This window comes from Peromyscus maniculatus, chromosome 7 (assembly GCF_049852395.1).
Source record: "Peromyscus maniculatus bairdii isolate BWxNUB_F1_BW_parent chromosome 7, HU_Pman_BW_mat_3.1, whole genome shotgun sequence".
NCBI lineage: Eukaryota > Metazoa > Chordata > Mammalia > Rodentia > Cricetidae > Peromyscus > Peromyscus maniculatus.
Window position 1 is genome coordinate 104,923,468 of NC_134858.1, and position 17,858 is coordinate 104,941,325.

The following is a 17,858-nucleotide window of genomic DNA, read 5'->3' on the forward strand; positions in this document are numbered from 1 at the left end:
TTACAACTGCCTGATACCTTTAAGAGTAGCCAGAATGAAAGTACTTGATGCCAAAAACTTTCTTAGACATGATCCTGGGTCGTAAGACATTATGGAGGAAAGTGAGATGGGGAGAAAGGAAGTTAGAGGGAAAGAAGAGGAAGTAAAGAGGGAAGGTGGGTATGTAGGGAGAAGGAAAGAGAGAAAGGGAGAAGAAAATGGGTAGGGAGAGAAAAGAACAGAGATGACAAGAGGGCCAGTTCAGGCCATGCCTTTATTCTTTAGATTCTTGGCAAGAAAAATATCTCCAAAGAAATCCCTGCATATGAGCCCTTTCTGCATGTGGAAAACTCTATTAGCACAGTACCCAGAAACATGTTCTTTGCCCTGAATCTGATCTCTTCTTTGGGAGTGAGTGAACTGGTAAGAGAGTACTGTTTGGATACAGTACCTTCGCCTTCCCCGCCTCTGAGGCAGTACAGCTTCTCTCCCACTTCCCTGCCCCCACTCCTACTTTTCTTTGACTGTGGTCTAGAGGAAGTGAAAGTTGGTTCTACTGGGCAGGTATGGAATCAGCTTACATGGTACAGACTGGCCCTCATCATCTGGAACTGATCAATCAGCTTCTTATGCAGAGGCCGCATTTCTGGATGCACGAACTTCTCATGGACTGCCAGCCCAACTCCAAGAACATGGACCTATGAGAAATGCCAAATAAGGCCTCTGTTAAGCAGGAAGCAGCCTCTGAGAACTAGGTCATTTTTTAGTATGTAACTTTTCCCACTGGTTTTGGACCTTCCAAGTCTTACAAGCCATACCTGTTCCTGCATTAGCTCTTTGAGCTGGGCGATCTTCTCAGCATCTCCTGGGTGCTTGGAAATATAATCTTTATCAAAGAAGGCCTGTAAAAAGAAAGTTCAGGTAATGAAGACTCTTAGGCTTACATGGAGCCCTTAAAAGGCAGCCAGATTGCTTCCTCATAGGTGTCTTGGTACCACCACTAGCTTGACCTGGCTGAACACCCAACAGTTAAGAATTGTGCATTTTCTGTGCCTAGGAAAGACTAGAGGTGGCCTAATATCCTGAGGCTGGATGCTAGCTCTAGTTTCTCACAAAGCTTGGATGGTCTGGATATGCTAGGCAGAGCCAGTATCCTGAGGAGGTGCATGAAGGAGTCTCATGAAGGACTAGGTTTCTTAAGGACCCCAGAAGGCTACTTAATGTCTATAATCAGATGAGTTATCCATCTGACAGAGACTGGGGGTGGGGAAAAGCCCCACCAGAGACCCGTGCTACAGAAATAGAGAGTGGCTAAGATCTTACAACTTTTATCTTAGAACTACCTCATCCAGAAGAGGGCTAGCTTGGAAGGTTTTCCAAGGAGGCCATAACTTGGGAAGAGGAGCCTATGAACTGTGTTCTGAGCCAGGCTGCCTGGCTAAGTCTGGTCAAGGTCTCATCTTACCTCCTGGTAGCGCGCGATGCCTCCATTGACAGCTGCATCAATGACACCATTCAGGCACATGCTGAGCAGATTGATGTTGCCATGCACTTGTTTGTGTTGGTACTGGCTGATCAGAGCTCGTAGCTCTTGATTCTTATTCTCAACTACCTGGATGGCATTCTCCAGAGGGCTCACCTCCACCTGTGGGCACACACAGAGTCCTCTCAGGGATCATAACCTCTTATCATATCCTGAGAACAGAGAGTGATAACCTATGATGCTAATCCTCCTTCCTCATTCCTGTGGATGTAAGACTTCTTAGGTGTTCTCTACTTTTCTGACTCAAGGCACTTGGAAGTGCAGAGAACAGTGAGGAGTATTAGTTCTGAAGTCAGGGATTTATGGCTTCTAGAATCTCAGAGAATTTTTTTTTATTTGTAAACTGAAAAATACCTGATGCTTAGGAGTGTCCTGTGGTCTAGATGAAAAGGTACCAAAGCTTCTGGCAAAGGATTGGTCTTAGGGAACTGAGGAGTGGCAAGAAAGTTTAAACCTTCTGAGGCATAACTTACCAGTTCCCTCCTTTCCACTTCAAACCACCGAGAAATGCCAGGCAAGCTGTGGGTCAGTGTCAGCGTGGTGCGCTCAATCCACAGGCTCTGCAGGGAGGGCACAGACAAGTGTAAGAAGTTAGACAAGTTTTGTTATACTTGGCCTAACAGAAGGGTGCAAAAACGATGAACTTCCAAGAAGCAGGGCTTGCCCCTAGATTTGCTAGGTGCACGGCATTCACTTTCCTGAATAATTTACCTTGAATTCATTTTCTTTGTCCTTGGGGCCTTTGTGGAAAGGTCTATCATACCGAAATTTCCTCACATTGTTGACACGATAAAAGCTCTTGACACGATCAGGTACTCTATCCATTTGTAGAACATCCACATAATCTGGAATAGGTGTCACTGCATAGATCTGTAAATCTGGACATGAAGTGAAGGAGAAATCTAGACTTGGCAAAAGAAATGACTGAAGCGGTAGCCTCTTGTCTTTTCCTTGATGAAGTACACTGTGGCCTCTGTTCCTTACTGGAAGTTGTGGTGGCAGCAGCAGCATCCTGAGGTGTAGGTCAGACCTAAACAGTTAGACAAACCTCTGTGTCTGCCCCCTCCCCTCCTGCTACAACAGTGACTGTCAGGAGCATCCACCCAAGGTGAGGTGGCAAGTGCCTGTGGTGCCCCTTTAAGAGAGGGGTTAAATAAGCAGGAGATATCCACACCACAGGAATAAGTATCTGGACCTGCCCATAGTAGCTAAGTGGATTTTATATAAAGCAGCCTTTTTGTTTCCTTTATTTTTGTTTTTTAATTTCTTTTTTCTTTTCCTTTCTTTTTTTGTGACATAGGGCTTGAACCCAAGGCTTTGGGATGGGAATGATAAGCAAGTGCTTATCCATCGGGCTATATCTCTAGCTCCTTTTGCATTTTAGCACAGGGTCTCAGGTTAGTGTTGAATTCACCCTGTAGCTTAGACAGGTCTTAAACTCTGTCTCATCCTGCTTTAGCCTCTCAAGTAACTGGGATTACAGGCCTATGCCACAGGCCCAGCCAAAACAACCCTTTAATTAAAATACTGCCTGAGGTCTTTGTGAAGAGAACAGGAATGGGTGTCTACTTGCAGTTTACTCTCTGGAACAAGTTTGCCTATATGGTGAGGAGCTTATAACTTCTAACACATTTGTCTAAAGTGGGTAGTGAGGGGCAGGCCAGTGTTTTCATGAAACTTCCAAATGCTATCAAATCACAGGCATTCTCTATCTCCTCTCCTCCTCCTCCTCCTCCCTGGTACTCTGCTACAGGCCATTTAACAAAGAAAAGGAACAAAAGCCGCACAGGAAGGTAGAGCAGGCTGCAGCATAGGTGGTAACCCATGCCAAGAGCCCTGCTGGAACCACAATGACCTTATCCAGTGGTTGGCCCAGACTGCCTGACCAGGCCCCGTAGAGTACAGGGTGGAGACTAAACTCATGAGAGTAACTAGCCTGACTATCAGTCCCTGAAGCTCAGCTTATAAGTTATAAGGTCATCCATGGCTAATGGCACGCTACTGCCTCTTAGGAGGCTGAGTGTCTTGCTAAATGTGTGTCCAATGGTAAAGACAGACCCAGATTTGGGATGACAGATAACCTAAATAAAGGCAGAAGGCCAGCCACACAGTAGAGGAATGGTTGGTTGGTGGGAGGGACTTACATCTCAGGATCCCGGCCCTTCCCATTCTACCAGGTTTCAAAAGATACACTGAGCATCACATTGTAGGATGGCATCATCAGGGTGGTTGGGGTGCTGCATAGCAACGGCCTGTGGGAACTCGCTGAGCATCCTCTGCTGGAAGGCTTCCAGCCTCTCGTAGTCATGACCACGGCACACGTATTCTTTGTTCTGCCAAAAACATGAAAGTATGTTCTACGCCTTGCATGTACCCTGCCTCCTTCTCTACATAGAGTTTTTCATCCATAAACATACCCTAGGAGCCTCCTTTGTACTAGACCTAGGTACAGGGATAGGACACAGTACTCAGTCTCTGTCTTAAGAGAATGACAGTTGAGAAGGGAGAGGGACAGAGGAAGAAATGGCTGTTCTGTGGTGTGGCAGTCCTGGGGAGAATGTACAGGCATCCAGCAATGTGGGGGAAGGATGGATACTTTTCCTGGGGAAGGAAAGCAAAGTAGAAGAGGGACTTTAGAAGAATCAATGGTTTTAAAAGACCCCAAAGGCCCAGTTTGGTTAGCCTGCTATAGAAGAGTGGGAGCAAGCCAGCTGTATGTATGGTAACAACCCAAGCAACAGCCAAACTATGAGAAAGCATAGATGGAAATGACGTATGCTTGTAGAACTAACTGGTGAGAGGGTGGCTGGAGAGACTAGCAAATGTGTGTTAAGGAGCGAGTGCCCTGAGTGTTGACAAATAATTTTAAATTAGGCATGATCATGTACACCTGAACACTGTACAATATTACACCTCATAAATCCTTTTGGTAGCAAATTTCTTTGCAAGCATGTCAGCGGAACAAATCAGTATCATTCTCTGTCTAGGCGGAACACATGTCAATCTTTCTATCTTTGTTTCCCTTCCTCAGTCTCATTATACAGTTCAGATTAGCCTTGAACTAGTGCCCCAGCCTCCTGAATTCTGGGGCTATAGACATGCACACATTGGTTTGGGTTAGGTCTTAGTCTCTTTGTAAACAAGACACCCTAATTCCTATTGCTCTGTCTACCTCACAGCTGGCCAGGTATGAATAACTAGAAGCCCCACTAATACCTACTAGTAGGAGGGCTGGAGAGATGGCTCAATGGTTTAAGAGCTCTTGCTGTCAACCATGAGGAAAGAGTTCAGATCCTAGAACTCATGTAACATTTGGGTGTCCTGAGCATGCCTATAACCCCAGCTCTGAGGTGAGCAGAGACAGGGGAACTACTGGGGTTTGTTGTCTTCCAGCCTAGTGGAAAACATGTGAGACCCAGGTTCAGGAGAGATCCTGCCTCAAGGGACTAGGGAAAAGAGTGATTGAGGAGGACACCTGACACCCCCTTTCTGGCCTCTATTGTGTACACACATGCCCATACACTTACACTGACACACACTCACACAAATAAACAAAATTTTTTAAAAAGCCTACTAGTTATACTGCCTACCCAGCTGGCTCACCAGGCCCATTTCAGCAAGTCACATCAGACGCTAGAACCTGTTTTTGATATGTCTTAGTGAACAGGGGAGTTTTATGGGGAAAGGAGGAAGAAAAGAAAGAGAGGCAGAAGAAGGGGCATAGCATCATAAGGGCAGCTAGCTATATACTTCCTGGGGCAGAGATGATCACAGGTTAGGCTTTGGAGGACCTCAACCTATCTATGGGTAAACTCAAATAAGACTGAGCTACATATGTGGGTGAATCAGAATGGAAAACTATTACAAGCAAAGACTCCAAAGACTACAGAGCTCGGGCCCCTTATATAAAGGTAGACCTTCATATATAAGCATAGCATATTTTCCTGTATACTTCAAATCATCTTTAGGGTACTTAAAATACCAGGATGTAAGTTCTATAAAACTGCTGTTATACTGTATTATTTAGGGAATGGTGACAAGGAAAAACAAGTCTGTATACATTTGGTACAGGTGACTTCCCCCAAGTATGTTCTGTCCTTGGTTGGTTGAATCTGCAGATGTAGAACCCATGGACATAGAGGGCTGACTGTACCTTTAAAGAACTGTTTTCTTCAACATCCACTAAAATACACATAGTCCCCACAAGCATCTGTTCACAGATCAAGTGAGAAATAGGAATTCTCCCAAGAAAGGAGGGCTGGATATCTTCCTTTCTCCTTGAAGATTAGTAGATAATCCAAACTGTGAGTGAGGGAGGCAGATAAGCCAGAGAAACTAAGCTAAGTGGGCTAAAGAAATAGATGTCCTGTGTATTTGGGGTTAGTGAGGAGTAGCTGAAGCTTATGGGGATGGACCAGTAAGAGGAAGACACACATGTGCTGACCTTGAGGCTGGTTGTTGTCTCATAGTCACTTGTACACAAGTGCAAACATCCCCACAAAGACACATCTGGTTGTTGTCTCATAGTCACTTATACACAAGTGCAAACATCCCCACAAAGACACATCTGGTTGTTGGTCTCACAGTTACTTGTACACAAGTGCAAACATCCCCACAAAGACACATCTAGTTGCACCTACTTTGTACTTTGTGCCATCTGCTTCCACTTGCCACAGAACTGAGCAGCTTAAGGAAGATACAAGGCTAAGCCAGGGAACTCTGTATGCCTGAATCAGCCAGCAGGTACTACTCCTGTAAGCAGGAGGGATGGGCTGACAAGTGATACTTCCTAATAGTCTTTGTTTTCCTCCTATCATTGCAACCTTTGAAACCACAATGAACTGCCAGACGGTTACTGTAAACACAGGATACAGGTTCTGTGCCCGGTCCTTCTTGTCCAAAAGTTCTAAGTATCTAGGACTTTGTATGTTCTGTGACATGTACATGAGAAGGTGAAAGTGAGCTTGAACCTGATAGTGTATTCTCACTTGGATGACAGAAACACGAGACAACAGGTATTGAATTTACTGCCTGCCTCTGCCTCTTGAGTGCTGGGATTAAAGATGTATGCCAGCACTGCCCAGCTCCTTTCACCTCTTTTATTGGCCTTTAGTTCAATATTATTCTTTTTTTTCTTTTTTTCTTTCTTTTTATTTTTTGAGACAGGGTCTCATGTGGCTCAGACTTGCCTCAAACTCACTCTCACTATGTACCTAAGGATGACCTTGAACGTTTGTATCTTCTGCCTCCACCTCCCAAGTGCTGGGATTACAAGTGCGCAGCACTACACTTGGCTTCCACTGTTATTTCTTTCTTTAGACAGGGTCTCCCTATTTCAGAACCTAGACTGCTCTAGAACTTACTATGTAGCTCAGGCTGGCCTTGAACTTACAATGTGCCTGCTCCAAGTGTTCGGGTTGTAAGAACAAATCACCACACCAGACTATTATAGAATCTTTGATTATTGGAGTAACAAATATGTCACTTCTGAAATGCCTGGGCTGGATAGTTGTTATATGTCAAGGAAGCCTAGTTGGTTCTCAGAAAATTTCTCTTTGGAACAGAGTTGGAACCTTCCTAGGGATAATTATTAAGGAGAAAGAGTTTTCTGTCCCTCTTATATTACCTGTTATAATATAGGTAAGAATGAGTACTTCCTAGAAAAAGTGAAAGCTGACCTTCTTTACATCTGAAATACAGATGTTCTGGATTCTGTTAGTAGAATGGGTCGTTCCCTGTCCCCACAACTCTCAGGGAACCAGCAGACTCTTGATATTATATTAAACTTGTTATTGTTCACTGTCTAAAGCAGTTTTCCTAAGGAGAGCTTAGATATATTAAAGGGTTTAGTGATCTTTCCCGTCTCTTGGCTGAGGTTTGTGGGCATTGCAATTTACTAAGACATTGGAGCTGGGGACAATCAGAGCTAGTTTTAGTGCATTGCAGCTCCAGGGTTCATTTATAAGGACAGCTTTACTTAAGTCATCTGAGAACAACCAGTCAATGGGATGCAGCCTAGGACCAGGCTAACTAGTGGATCATATGCTTTACACTTGAATAAATAAATAGAGTCACATACCACCTTGGGACTGAGCCTGACTTCTGTGCTACTTCCCATGGAAGCTTCAATCCCTTATGCACTTCCCTGCTTTGTCTCTCATTCCCAGACTGACCAATGTGAATGCTGACTCACCAGGAAAAATGACAGTATAAGAATGGGATGGCACTGGACAGATGTTACTATGGAGAAGAGGAAAGCTAGGGAAGACAACCAGGTGCTGCAAAGGAGACTATAAGCTTGTTTCCTGATGATGGCATTTTTTCCCTGAAGGGAAACTACAGCAGCCAGGGAACTGTGAATTGCTCTGCTGACGACATTATCAAAGATATAAACAGCAACAATTTGGAAAGTCTGCTCTAAGCTACAGAAGCTGCTAGGAAATTGCTTTCTAGGAAAAAAAAATCCCCATAGCAACACAATCTAGGCAGGGTTGATTTCAAAATTTGTGTCCTTCTTGGGCAGAACTGATTCCTCTGTTTGAATCTGTTTGGGTGCTAGCACTGCTTAGAGGAAATCAGAAGAGCCGAATGCTGTGGTTATCTCTGTTGGCATTTTTCCAGGCTCACATTAGTGAGCAGCTACATGGGCTGTAGGAAATATTGCAGGTGATGGTTTAGTTTTCTTAGACACAGGTACCAAGTGTGGTTGATGCACTATTAGTTTTCTGCAGTTCCTGATATAATATATTTCATATGTGGTATTGGAATAATATAATATAATATCTGGACACCTTCAAATGTTTGTCACTTTACAAATCCTTCACACCCATTAGATATTGAACAATTTTTTTTCCTACTTTTAGTTCATCTCCTGTATCATGAAGATCCAGAAGCAGAAGCATTAGCTTGGATGTTTTCTACATTACTGATGATCCAAACACAATGAAATGACCATGCAAACAGGAGTTGTGCTTCAATATGAAGCCTCTAGGATCTGTTGAATTTCCAACTTTAACTCCCATGCTAAAAGCTATAAAGAACATCATCACTGGAACAGATGAGCAGACTCAAGTTATGATATATGCAGGAGTATCTGCCATACTTCCCAGCTTGCTAACCCTAAACTAGTAATATTCAGAAGGAAGTGACAGGGACAACGTCGAGGATCACAGATGGCTGTCAGGGCCAGGAACAAGACTTTTACATTATGGATTAGTCTCATTTTTTATTGGTATTCTCTTTAAGGCAGAGTTTAAGACACAACAGGAAACTGTGCAGGCTGTGCCCACATGAGTGGTGGAAGAGTTGCACAGATTGTATACAGTAAGTACACAACAGACACACTGAGGAATTGTTTAACTGTGAAAGATTCTCAAAACATACTAGTTATCCTGAACCATTCCGATTATCTTTCAGCCTATAGAGAAACTTGGTATAGTGATTAAAGAATATGCGGAGGCTTAGACAAAACTGAGGGTCTACAAAGCCTTAAAAATAAGTTTATGAACAAAACATTATCAAGCTTAATTGAGAAATATTTCTTTAGTAGAATAAGATTAAGAGCTGGGGATATAACTCAGTTGATAGAGCACTTGCCTAGCATGAACAAAGCCTTGGGTTTGATTTGCAACAGTGCATAATACCAGGCTTTCAGCACTCAGGAGGCAGAAGAAGGATGAGGAGGAATTCAAAGTCAGTGTCATCTACATAACTAGTTCAAGGCCAGCTTGGACAACATGAGACCCTGTCTCAAAAACCAAAACCAAACAATAAGAAAATCAAAAATGTGCCAGAAACTACTTCTGAATGCTTTACTTTCCAAATTCAGGATGGGACTACTGAGACTTTAATTTAAATATTACGGCTGAGGTATTAAGTTTGTTGTATATATATATGTGTTTAGCATAAGTTTAACATAACTTTCTCTAACACATTTTTTTTTTTTAGACAAGGTCTGTGTGGTTCAGGCTGGCCTGAAACTCACAATCTTCCTGCCTCCAGCTCCAACGTGCTGGGTTTACAGGTGTGTGTCATGATGCCTGCTTTAGCAATCCTTTTATAATGTGGTTTGTTACTGTAGCATTAAAAAATTAAACTATACTTGAACAGGAGTTCCAAACTATACATACTATATGAAGCCTGTCTTCTGAATGGGTTTCTTATTTCTATACATAATTTCCTATCTTGCAGTAACCTACACATAATGATGAAATTCCACCTTTTACTTCACAGTGACTTCACTACTGTCACCAGATGTATGCACAAATTACCCTTCTGCACTGTGTGTGTGATTCCAGATCAGTTGTTTGGACACTTTTCTCCCATTGAAAGAGAGAAGTTGCTGTTGTTATCTTGTGTCATGGAAATAGCTTTTTAATCTTTCACGGCTGAACTTAGATCTCACAGGGACCTGGGAACTAAGTGTACTGTCATCTAGGTTCTTTTGAACCCACAATTCTCCATCCTGCCTATATGGGTTATAGTGCATTCAGAAGGGAAAAAAACCACCATTTTAGACAAACACCCAAGAGATATGCCTACTGTTGAGGTCAGGGCTATACAAATGTGCTGTAGGATATTGTTCTGTATGCTGTGAATATGTGTTGCTCTGATTGGTTGATAAATAAAACACCGATTGGCCAGTAGCCAGGCAGGAAGTACAGGTGGGGCGAGCAGACAAGGAGAATTCTGGGAAGAGGAAGGGCTGAGTGAGGAGTCACCAGTCAGACACAGAGGAAGCAAGATGTCAAGGCAGAACTGAGAAAAGGTACCAAGCCATGTGGCTAAACACAGATAAGAATTATGGGTTAATTTAAGTGTAAGAGCTCGTCAGTAATAAGCCTGAGCTAATAGCCAAGCAGTTATAATTAATATAAGCTTCTGAGTGATAATTTCATAAGTGGGCCACGGGACTGCAGAGGCCTGGCGGGACTGGAGAAACCTTCTGGCCACACTAAATTCTATTGGCTAAGATGAGCTACAATGAAGGTTCCATGCACTAGAGGCAGACATTGGAAGGTACCTATATAGGAGATTTTTAGGCACTAGTCACTTCCCGACACATTCCCTGTAAACACAGAATAATACTGCAAATTAAAATAGAATTGAAGGTGACAGCTAGTATTGTTAAATAAAGCCAGATATCTTTGGTTAACTGATCAGTCATTTGGAAAGAAGTAGTCGGTAGAATATAGGAAATTGAAAGAGAGTGTGCAGGTGTTAAGTGAATCATGTGTATAATGTAAAATGTTCTTGTGGGCTGGGGAGATGGTTTAGTTGGAACCTGTGGCGTAAGAATGAGGACCTAAGCTTGGATCTCCAGAATCTATGTAAAAAGCTGGTCATGGAGGTGTGCACATCTAACCTTAGCACTGGTAAGGTTGATAGATCCATGAAACTCACTGGCCACAGAGCCTAATAGAATTGATGAGCCTCAGGTTCAGTGAGAGAGTCTTTCTTAAAAATAAGGTAGAGAAATGGCTTAGCAGTTAAGAGCACCTACTGCTCTTGCAGAGGATCTGAGTTAATTTTCTAGCATACATATCAGGCAGCTCACAACTATCTGTAACTCCAGCCCTATAGGGATTTAATGCCTTCTTCTAGGCTCTACAGGCATGTGCATGCCTACATGCTCCGCTCTTTTCTCTCTCTCTCTCTCTCTCTCTCTCTCTCTCTCTCTCTCTCTCTCTCTCTCTCTCTCTCTCTCTCCCCACCCCCTCTCTTAAAAATGATACATATAAAACTTAAAAAAAAAACAAAGTGGAAAGTTATCGAGGAAATACCTGACATCTACCTCTGACCTGTGCATGCATGTGTAAACATGTGTATATACCTACATAGAATATACTACCTACCCACCACCACCACTACCCCCCATCACACACACTTAAACAATTATTGTGACCACCTGAATGGACTTACCCGAAGGAAGAAAGGAAACTTCCTGCCATAAAAGCCAACCCTGAAGAACTCAGGCTCCAGGCGTTGCTGCTCTATAATGTTGTCATAGTAGCTGGCCTCCATTTTCTGTTAACAATAAAGGTGTGGTTGTCATTCAAAGCAAGTTCTCCTAGGCTCAACTAGACACTGTCTTCTAGAGAGGGATCATGGCAGTTCAATCTAGGTAACAAGGAAGTAAATCCCTAGACACTACCCGCCTCTCTCCAGGGAATTGCATCATTGAAGAGGAAAGCCCTTGGTTCTTCTTCACTGCCATCTGGTGACAGGATAAAGACAAGCCTGGTTACTATATCCCTGTAAGGTTGCTCTCAATATTCTCCCTGGGCATGGACCCAGATCCATGGAGATCTGAGGCCTGAACTTGAGAGGTAAATATTTAACATGGATTTGACTGATACTCACTATAACATCTGATCCTTGACTAGGGTTGCTGGTAGCTGTCTACCAACAACTCTCATTACCATCTTATGTCAGTCCATTTGCATCCACTCTTATTCATCTGTCATTTGACTTAGGATACTATTAACCACAGTGAGGAAGCCTCAGTTGCCAGCATCACTGATACTGGTTCCAATTTAGGAGATTTTAAATTTGAAAAGATAACTAATATTCATCATGTCTAACATTACAAAGTCAGCAAGTTTTTCAGTATGGTTGTTCTGGCTTCACATTTAAGCATCTTTAGGCAGTAGTCCTCAAACATTAGCTAAAAAGCTACTTTAGAGAACCAAATCCAAATCCCAATCTAGACCAGAGATTTCTGGTCTTTGCTCAAATGTTTTAGCCATAAACAAGGGTGTAGTGGATGATGCTCTGAAACCACTAGTCCTTCTCTGCTGATGAAATAAGAACATATTATTGAAGAGGCCTAACTTAACATTAGTGCAGCCATGACAGGCTGCAGACTAACAATCCTGGGACTAGGCCTCACCATTACAATAACTAGGAAAAGCCACATGTAGTCACAAAGTTTCTCCAGTCCCACCAGGCCCCCGCAGTCCCATGGCCCACTTATAAAATTATCACTCAGAAGCTTATATTAATTATAACTGCTTGGCTATTAGCTCAGGCTTATTACTGGCGAGCTCTTACATTTAAATTAACCCATAATTCTTATCTATGTTTAACCACATGGCTTGGTACCTTTTCTCAGTTCTGCCTTGACATCTTGCTTCCTCTGTGTCTGGCTGGTGACTCCTGACTCAGCCTTCCTCTTCTCAGAATTCTGTCTGCTTGCCCCGCCTATACTTCCTGCCTGGCTACTGGCCAATCGGTGTTTTATTTATCAACCAATCAGAGCAACACATATTCACAGCATACAGAACAATATCTCATAGCAGCCACAAACTATACCCTGTGGGGAACCAATCAGATCTGAGATAAACAAGTACTAAATGCTCTAAAATATAAAGGATATCTTACATAATCTATATATAGATTGCCAGTTTTCTTGCAGCAACGTCAGTACCAATCACTGTTTGACAAAATATCTGTTACCTCACTCCTGCCCAATCAGGAGTTCAACCCCCATCTAAATCTGGAATTCCCCTACAACCCCATCCTTGACTCTTTAAAAACTCTGCCATAACTGAGATCAATGCTCTCCCTGATCCAAATGCTATATGGGAGCAGACAGAGAGCCCAAGCTTGAGCTTGCAATAAAGGTTCTTTGCTTTTGCATATGAACTCAGACTCTTGATGGTCTCTGGGGGGCTCATGATGCAGGCATACCATATAAACTTGGACTCCTGATGGTCTCTGGAGGGGATCATGATGTAGGCATAGCATACAAACTTGGACTCCTGATGGTCTCTGGGAGTCTCATGATGTAGGCATAACATTTGGAGGCTCATCTGGGATTCCCCAGACCCACCGGGACCCCAACCCATGGAGCCTTTGATCAGTCGATGAATGTCTTTCTGTTTGTCTCATTTGTTTTGTTTGGTTCCACTTTGTCTCTGTCTTGCATTGTACTTTGAGCCCATTTCCAAGTTGCCCGCAAAAGGTCTAGCAGATGCTTGAAAGACTGCAGGTTGGGGGAACTGGGAGATGTCCCAGGACCCTTCTGTATGGGATTGGATCTTGGATCCCCCTAGTTTTTTTTAAATAGATGAGGTGGAGTTTCGCCCTGCCAATTGGCAACAAGACGTCTCTTGGTTTAAGCTTTCATCCGGGTTTCAGTTTTCCTCTGGTTGATCAGGAGGAATCTGCAACTGACCCAGGTAGGAAATGGAGCAGGTCAATGCCTCATCTGCCTCCTAGGTCAGGCTGATAGAGCAGTAGGATGTCTGGGTCCCCCTGGCAGGACATCTGGTCCTCTTCCCATCTCTCTCTCACTCTACTGGTTGCCCTTGGAACAGCGATCTGTTCATGTCTGTCGGTTTGTCTATAATTTTGTTTAACTGATTAATTATTGCTCTATGTTTCATATTAAAAAAACAACAATGGCTCCTTGACAAAAACTGCTATGGGAGCACTGCACCTGCAGCTCTTAAGCCAAGTGCTGCTGCTGCTGCTGCTGCCCAGAGCCACACCTGAAATAATTCAATGATAGCGTATAGTTGCAGAATATAACACTTGGGCTTAAGGATAGCTTTCTCTGATGCCCATGAGAATTGGAGCCAACAGGTAACAAGGCACCCCTCTTTAAAATTATAACTAACAAAATAAAAAACATTATCTATTTAAAAATATTTGAATACATAAATATGGCCACTGTATGTTTATGTCTGACTGGTCTTAAATATATGAATTTACTAAATTCTGTATGTTTTGGTTACAACTCAGCTGTTACTGTTGCAGCCAGCCACCCAGGCTCAGAATTTATCTCTGGGTGTTCTGGCCATTAGAACTACACCTGATATAAAAATTATTTTATACTGTTCTATTAAAAAGCTGGCTCTGAAATTGGATTATGGCCCATCATTTTTTAGACCCAGACTTACTTTTAAAGTCTCTATGTCTGAGGTGAAAAATTAGCAGACAGAATAAGAGCAGAGCAACCAAAAAATATTGGTTTATAAATTTATTGGGCATAATTAAAAATCTATAATATTCATAACAAAAAGATTAACTCAAAACCTTTAATACAGGGTTAATAATCAGAAGGCTACATAGGTAGCCTTAAAACAAAGATCTAATCCATCAATGTCTGTAATTCTGGGCAAATATTCAAATTTGCTAACCTTGCTTTTTAATCTTTTAGTTCTGCTTCTGTCTGTTTTTGTCAACTGAAATATGTCAACCCCCAACAAGTTTTTTTTAAAATAATTTATTTATTTTTATTTTATTTGCATTGATGTTTTGTCTCCAGATATGTCTATGTGAGGGTGTCAGATCTTGGAGTCATAGACAGTTGTTAGCTGCTATGTGGGTGCTAGGAATTGAACCCGGGTCCTCTGGAAGAGCAGTCAGTGCTCTTAACCACTGAGCCATCTCTCCAGCCCAACGTTTTTATATTTAAAGGCTCACCCTGAGGAAGGCTCAATACTACACTAGAATCCCAAATACCCAAGTAACCATTGGCCAACTAAAGTTAGGGCCACAACTACTAAGCACCAAAAACTGGGATATTTCTATCTTATGATGCAATAAGACAATGACCTTAAATAATCTGGCAAAGAACTTAGAACAGTTTTTTAACCTCAAGACTCTGGGGGTCAAAAGACCTTGTTACAGGAATAGCCTAGGGTCACCTGCATATCACACGTTTGCATAACAATGACCCACAAAAAGTTAAAAACCAGTGACTTAAAGAATGTCTCTCTTAAGACTTATTCAAATTTACAAAAACTGGTTTAAAGATATATGTCCAACCTCTTTGTTTTTGCTAGCATTGTTAAGCTATGGCTATTTTGGTAAACTGACTCATACAAGAAACTGTTATGTTTCTATAATGATACACTAAGGATCAGAAAAATTCCCCGTCTGTTTATAAACTATATTATAAATTAAAAATCTTGATACTAAAGAGCTTCAATTAAAAAATTGTTATTATTATAAAACTATTCAAAATAATTAAGCCTTAAGATGTTCAAAACTATACCTGTAAGTCATGCTAAGTACTAATATAATCAAATACAGGAAATATTTATCTAGCCTCTTATATATTTTCAAGATATAGCCTAAACCAAATAACCAAAAACAAACAGGAATTGTTTGGCTCAAGTCCTCAAACTGTCAGAGATTTGCTGTAAATGGCATTTAAGATATGACAGACAGGGACTCTCAGATCCTAGCAGTGACTCCCAAGGTCTCCAAGAAGACAATGGGCACAGCAATGGACAACTCTACCTGTACTATGATAATGCTAACCAGCTGACCACTGGGTGAGACTGCCCCATTGCCTTGCCTTCTGCCAAGGCTCAGCCCAAATTATGGACAAGCAGGATACTGGAGAATTGATGTCCCACTTTGCCTAGACAAGGTGAGGCCAATCTCCCCATATTCTTCCTCCATAGGAAAGCCTCTCATCCTCTGGGCCTGGCAGCCAAGACTGCTGTCCTGATAACTCTGCCCTCATCACCCCAGAACACATAGGAGCCTGGGGTATCTGTCTAGATAAAGACTATACACTAGCCTCTGTCATTTTGATCAATTCTTCTCGAGTGCTGGGATTAAAGGTGTACGCCACCCACCCCCATTCCCCCACCCCCAGCAAATAGAACCCCTCCCTCCCCCCAGACAGGGTTTCTCTGTGTAGCTTTGTTCCTTTCCTGGTTCTCGCTCTCTAGACCAGGCTGGCCTGGAACTCACAGAGATCCACCTGGCTCTGCCTCCTGAATGCTGGGATTAAAGGCGTGCGCCACCACCGCCTGGCAGAAAATTTCTTAAAAAAATAAATGAAAATAAAAATTTAACACTTTCTCTTGAAAAAATACACAGGTTTCAAATGTAACTTTTCAATAAAAGAACAACCTTTACAAAAAAACCATAAAATTAATTTGATCTAGCTACGTTGAGAGACATGTATCATAGGTTTTTCTGGTTATGTTTCTCTATATGTTCCCTTAATAATAATAATAAAAAAACCATAAAAGCCTAACAGGACAATTGGTCTTGGACATTAATCTTATACACCCTATATGACTTGCAAACTTGACTAAAAATATTTTGTTAACCTGAAATTTCAGAAGTTTAGAGTTTCAAGATTTTAAATTTTCTTTATAAACTTAAAGATGTTTTTCATCAGGCCATGTCTCCAAGATGAAAATCTGTTCCGGGGATTTTACAGACACTTGTTGCAAAGGGTCAAAAAGGTCATAAGGCTTAAATCTACCTGTCACAGGTCAAACTCCAGGTAAATAAAAGTTCCAAATATAAGGGTTTTTTTTTAAGCCCCTAAATTTTAACTTTTGTCCTTAGTCTATATTTGTCTCTGCAGATTTAACAGACACCATCCAGAGAGCACCTATGAACTGCAAACTGCTGGGCTCTGGACTTGCTGAAAGCTGATGTGAACCAGTTCAGCAGATGTGATTGCTCCCTGTCCCTTCACTTGGAACAGCTAATCAGATGCTCCTGATAAATGCCCCATTGCCCAACCTTTCATTAGCCTTTTAGTCTTCCTGGGCCCTGACAGCTGACACCCCAATTTCAGCTGGAAACAGAGAGTACATTGTCCCTGTCCCCTTTACAGGCTGAAAATGCTAAGTCAAAGGCAAATTCCCTTTGCGGGAAACCTGTTGCTTACATGTCAATCATTCTGAGATAGTTCAACAAAAATAAAACCTTGACCACAGAATGAAACTCATTATGCTGCCCCATCTAGATGATGGGCCTGCAACACTAGGTTGACTGCATGCTTTTATGATATGGTCCTAAATACAGGAAAGGAGTGCTATGATGGTCCAGCTCTTCCTCAACATAAAATAAAAATTAAAGTCAAAGAACAGGGGATCCAGGAACAGTCTGGATGACATGAGGGTCTTTTTTTTTTTTTTTGGTTTTTTCGAGACAGGGTTTCTCTGTGTAGCTTTGCGCCTTTCCTGGAACTCACTTGGTAGCCCAGGCTGGCCTTGAACTCACAGAGATCTGCCTGGCTCTACCTCCCAAGTGCTGGGATTAAAGGCGTACGCCACCATTGCCCAGCTGGCATGAGGGTCTTTTTAATTGGTCCCCTTGGCTAACCACCCTACTCTCAACACTAGCTGGACTACTTTTAATCCTTTATCCTCTTACTGACCTTGTGACCCTGCTTGATTAACAGGCTAACAGCCTTTGTGTAGGAAAGAGTCAATACAGTCCAACTCATGGTCCTCCGGTCTCAATATTATCCCCTAAAGCGCCCTGACACACAGGACCCATCATTATGTCCTCTCTAGTTACTTGTAGAGAGGGGAATGAAGAGGCCTAACTTAACATTAGTGCAGCCATG

General features: G+C 42.3%; 1 protein-coding gene across 15 annotated transcripts in view; it reads right to left on the bottom strand.

Annotated features, from left to right (window-relative positions):
* The window catches only part of Dock3 (dedicator of cytokinesis 3), a 351,959-nt gene that overhangs the window by 19,658 nt on the left and 314,443 nt on the right, over window positions 1-17,858 (bottom strand). For all 15 annotated transcript variants that reach the window (XM_076575472.1, XM_076575468.1, XM_076575464.1 and 12 more), the window contains 7 exons: window positions 11,444-11,548; window positions 3,714-3,855; window positions 2,234-2,400; window positions 1,996-2,082; window positions 1,445-1,624; window positions 798-881; window positions 561-677 (listed from right to left, as the gene is read on the bottom strand). In XM_076575472.1, coding sequence (XP_076431587.1) covers window positions 561-677; window positions 798-881; window positions 1,445-1,624; window positions 1,996-2,082; window positions 2,234-2,400; window positions 3,714-3,855; window positions 11,444-11,548 — 882 coding nt within the window. The remainder of the gene's footprint in view (window positions 1-560; window positions 678-797; window positions 882-1,444; window positions 1,625-1,995; window positions 2,083-2,233; window positions 2,401-3,713; window positions 3,856-11,443; window positions 11,549-17,858) is intronic.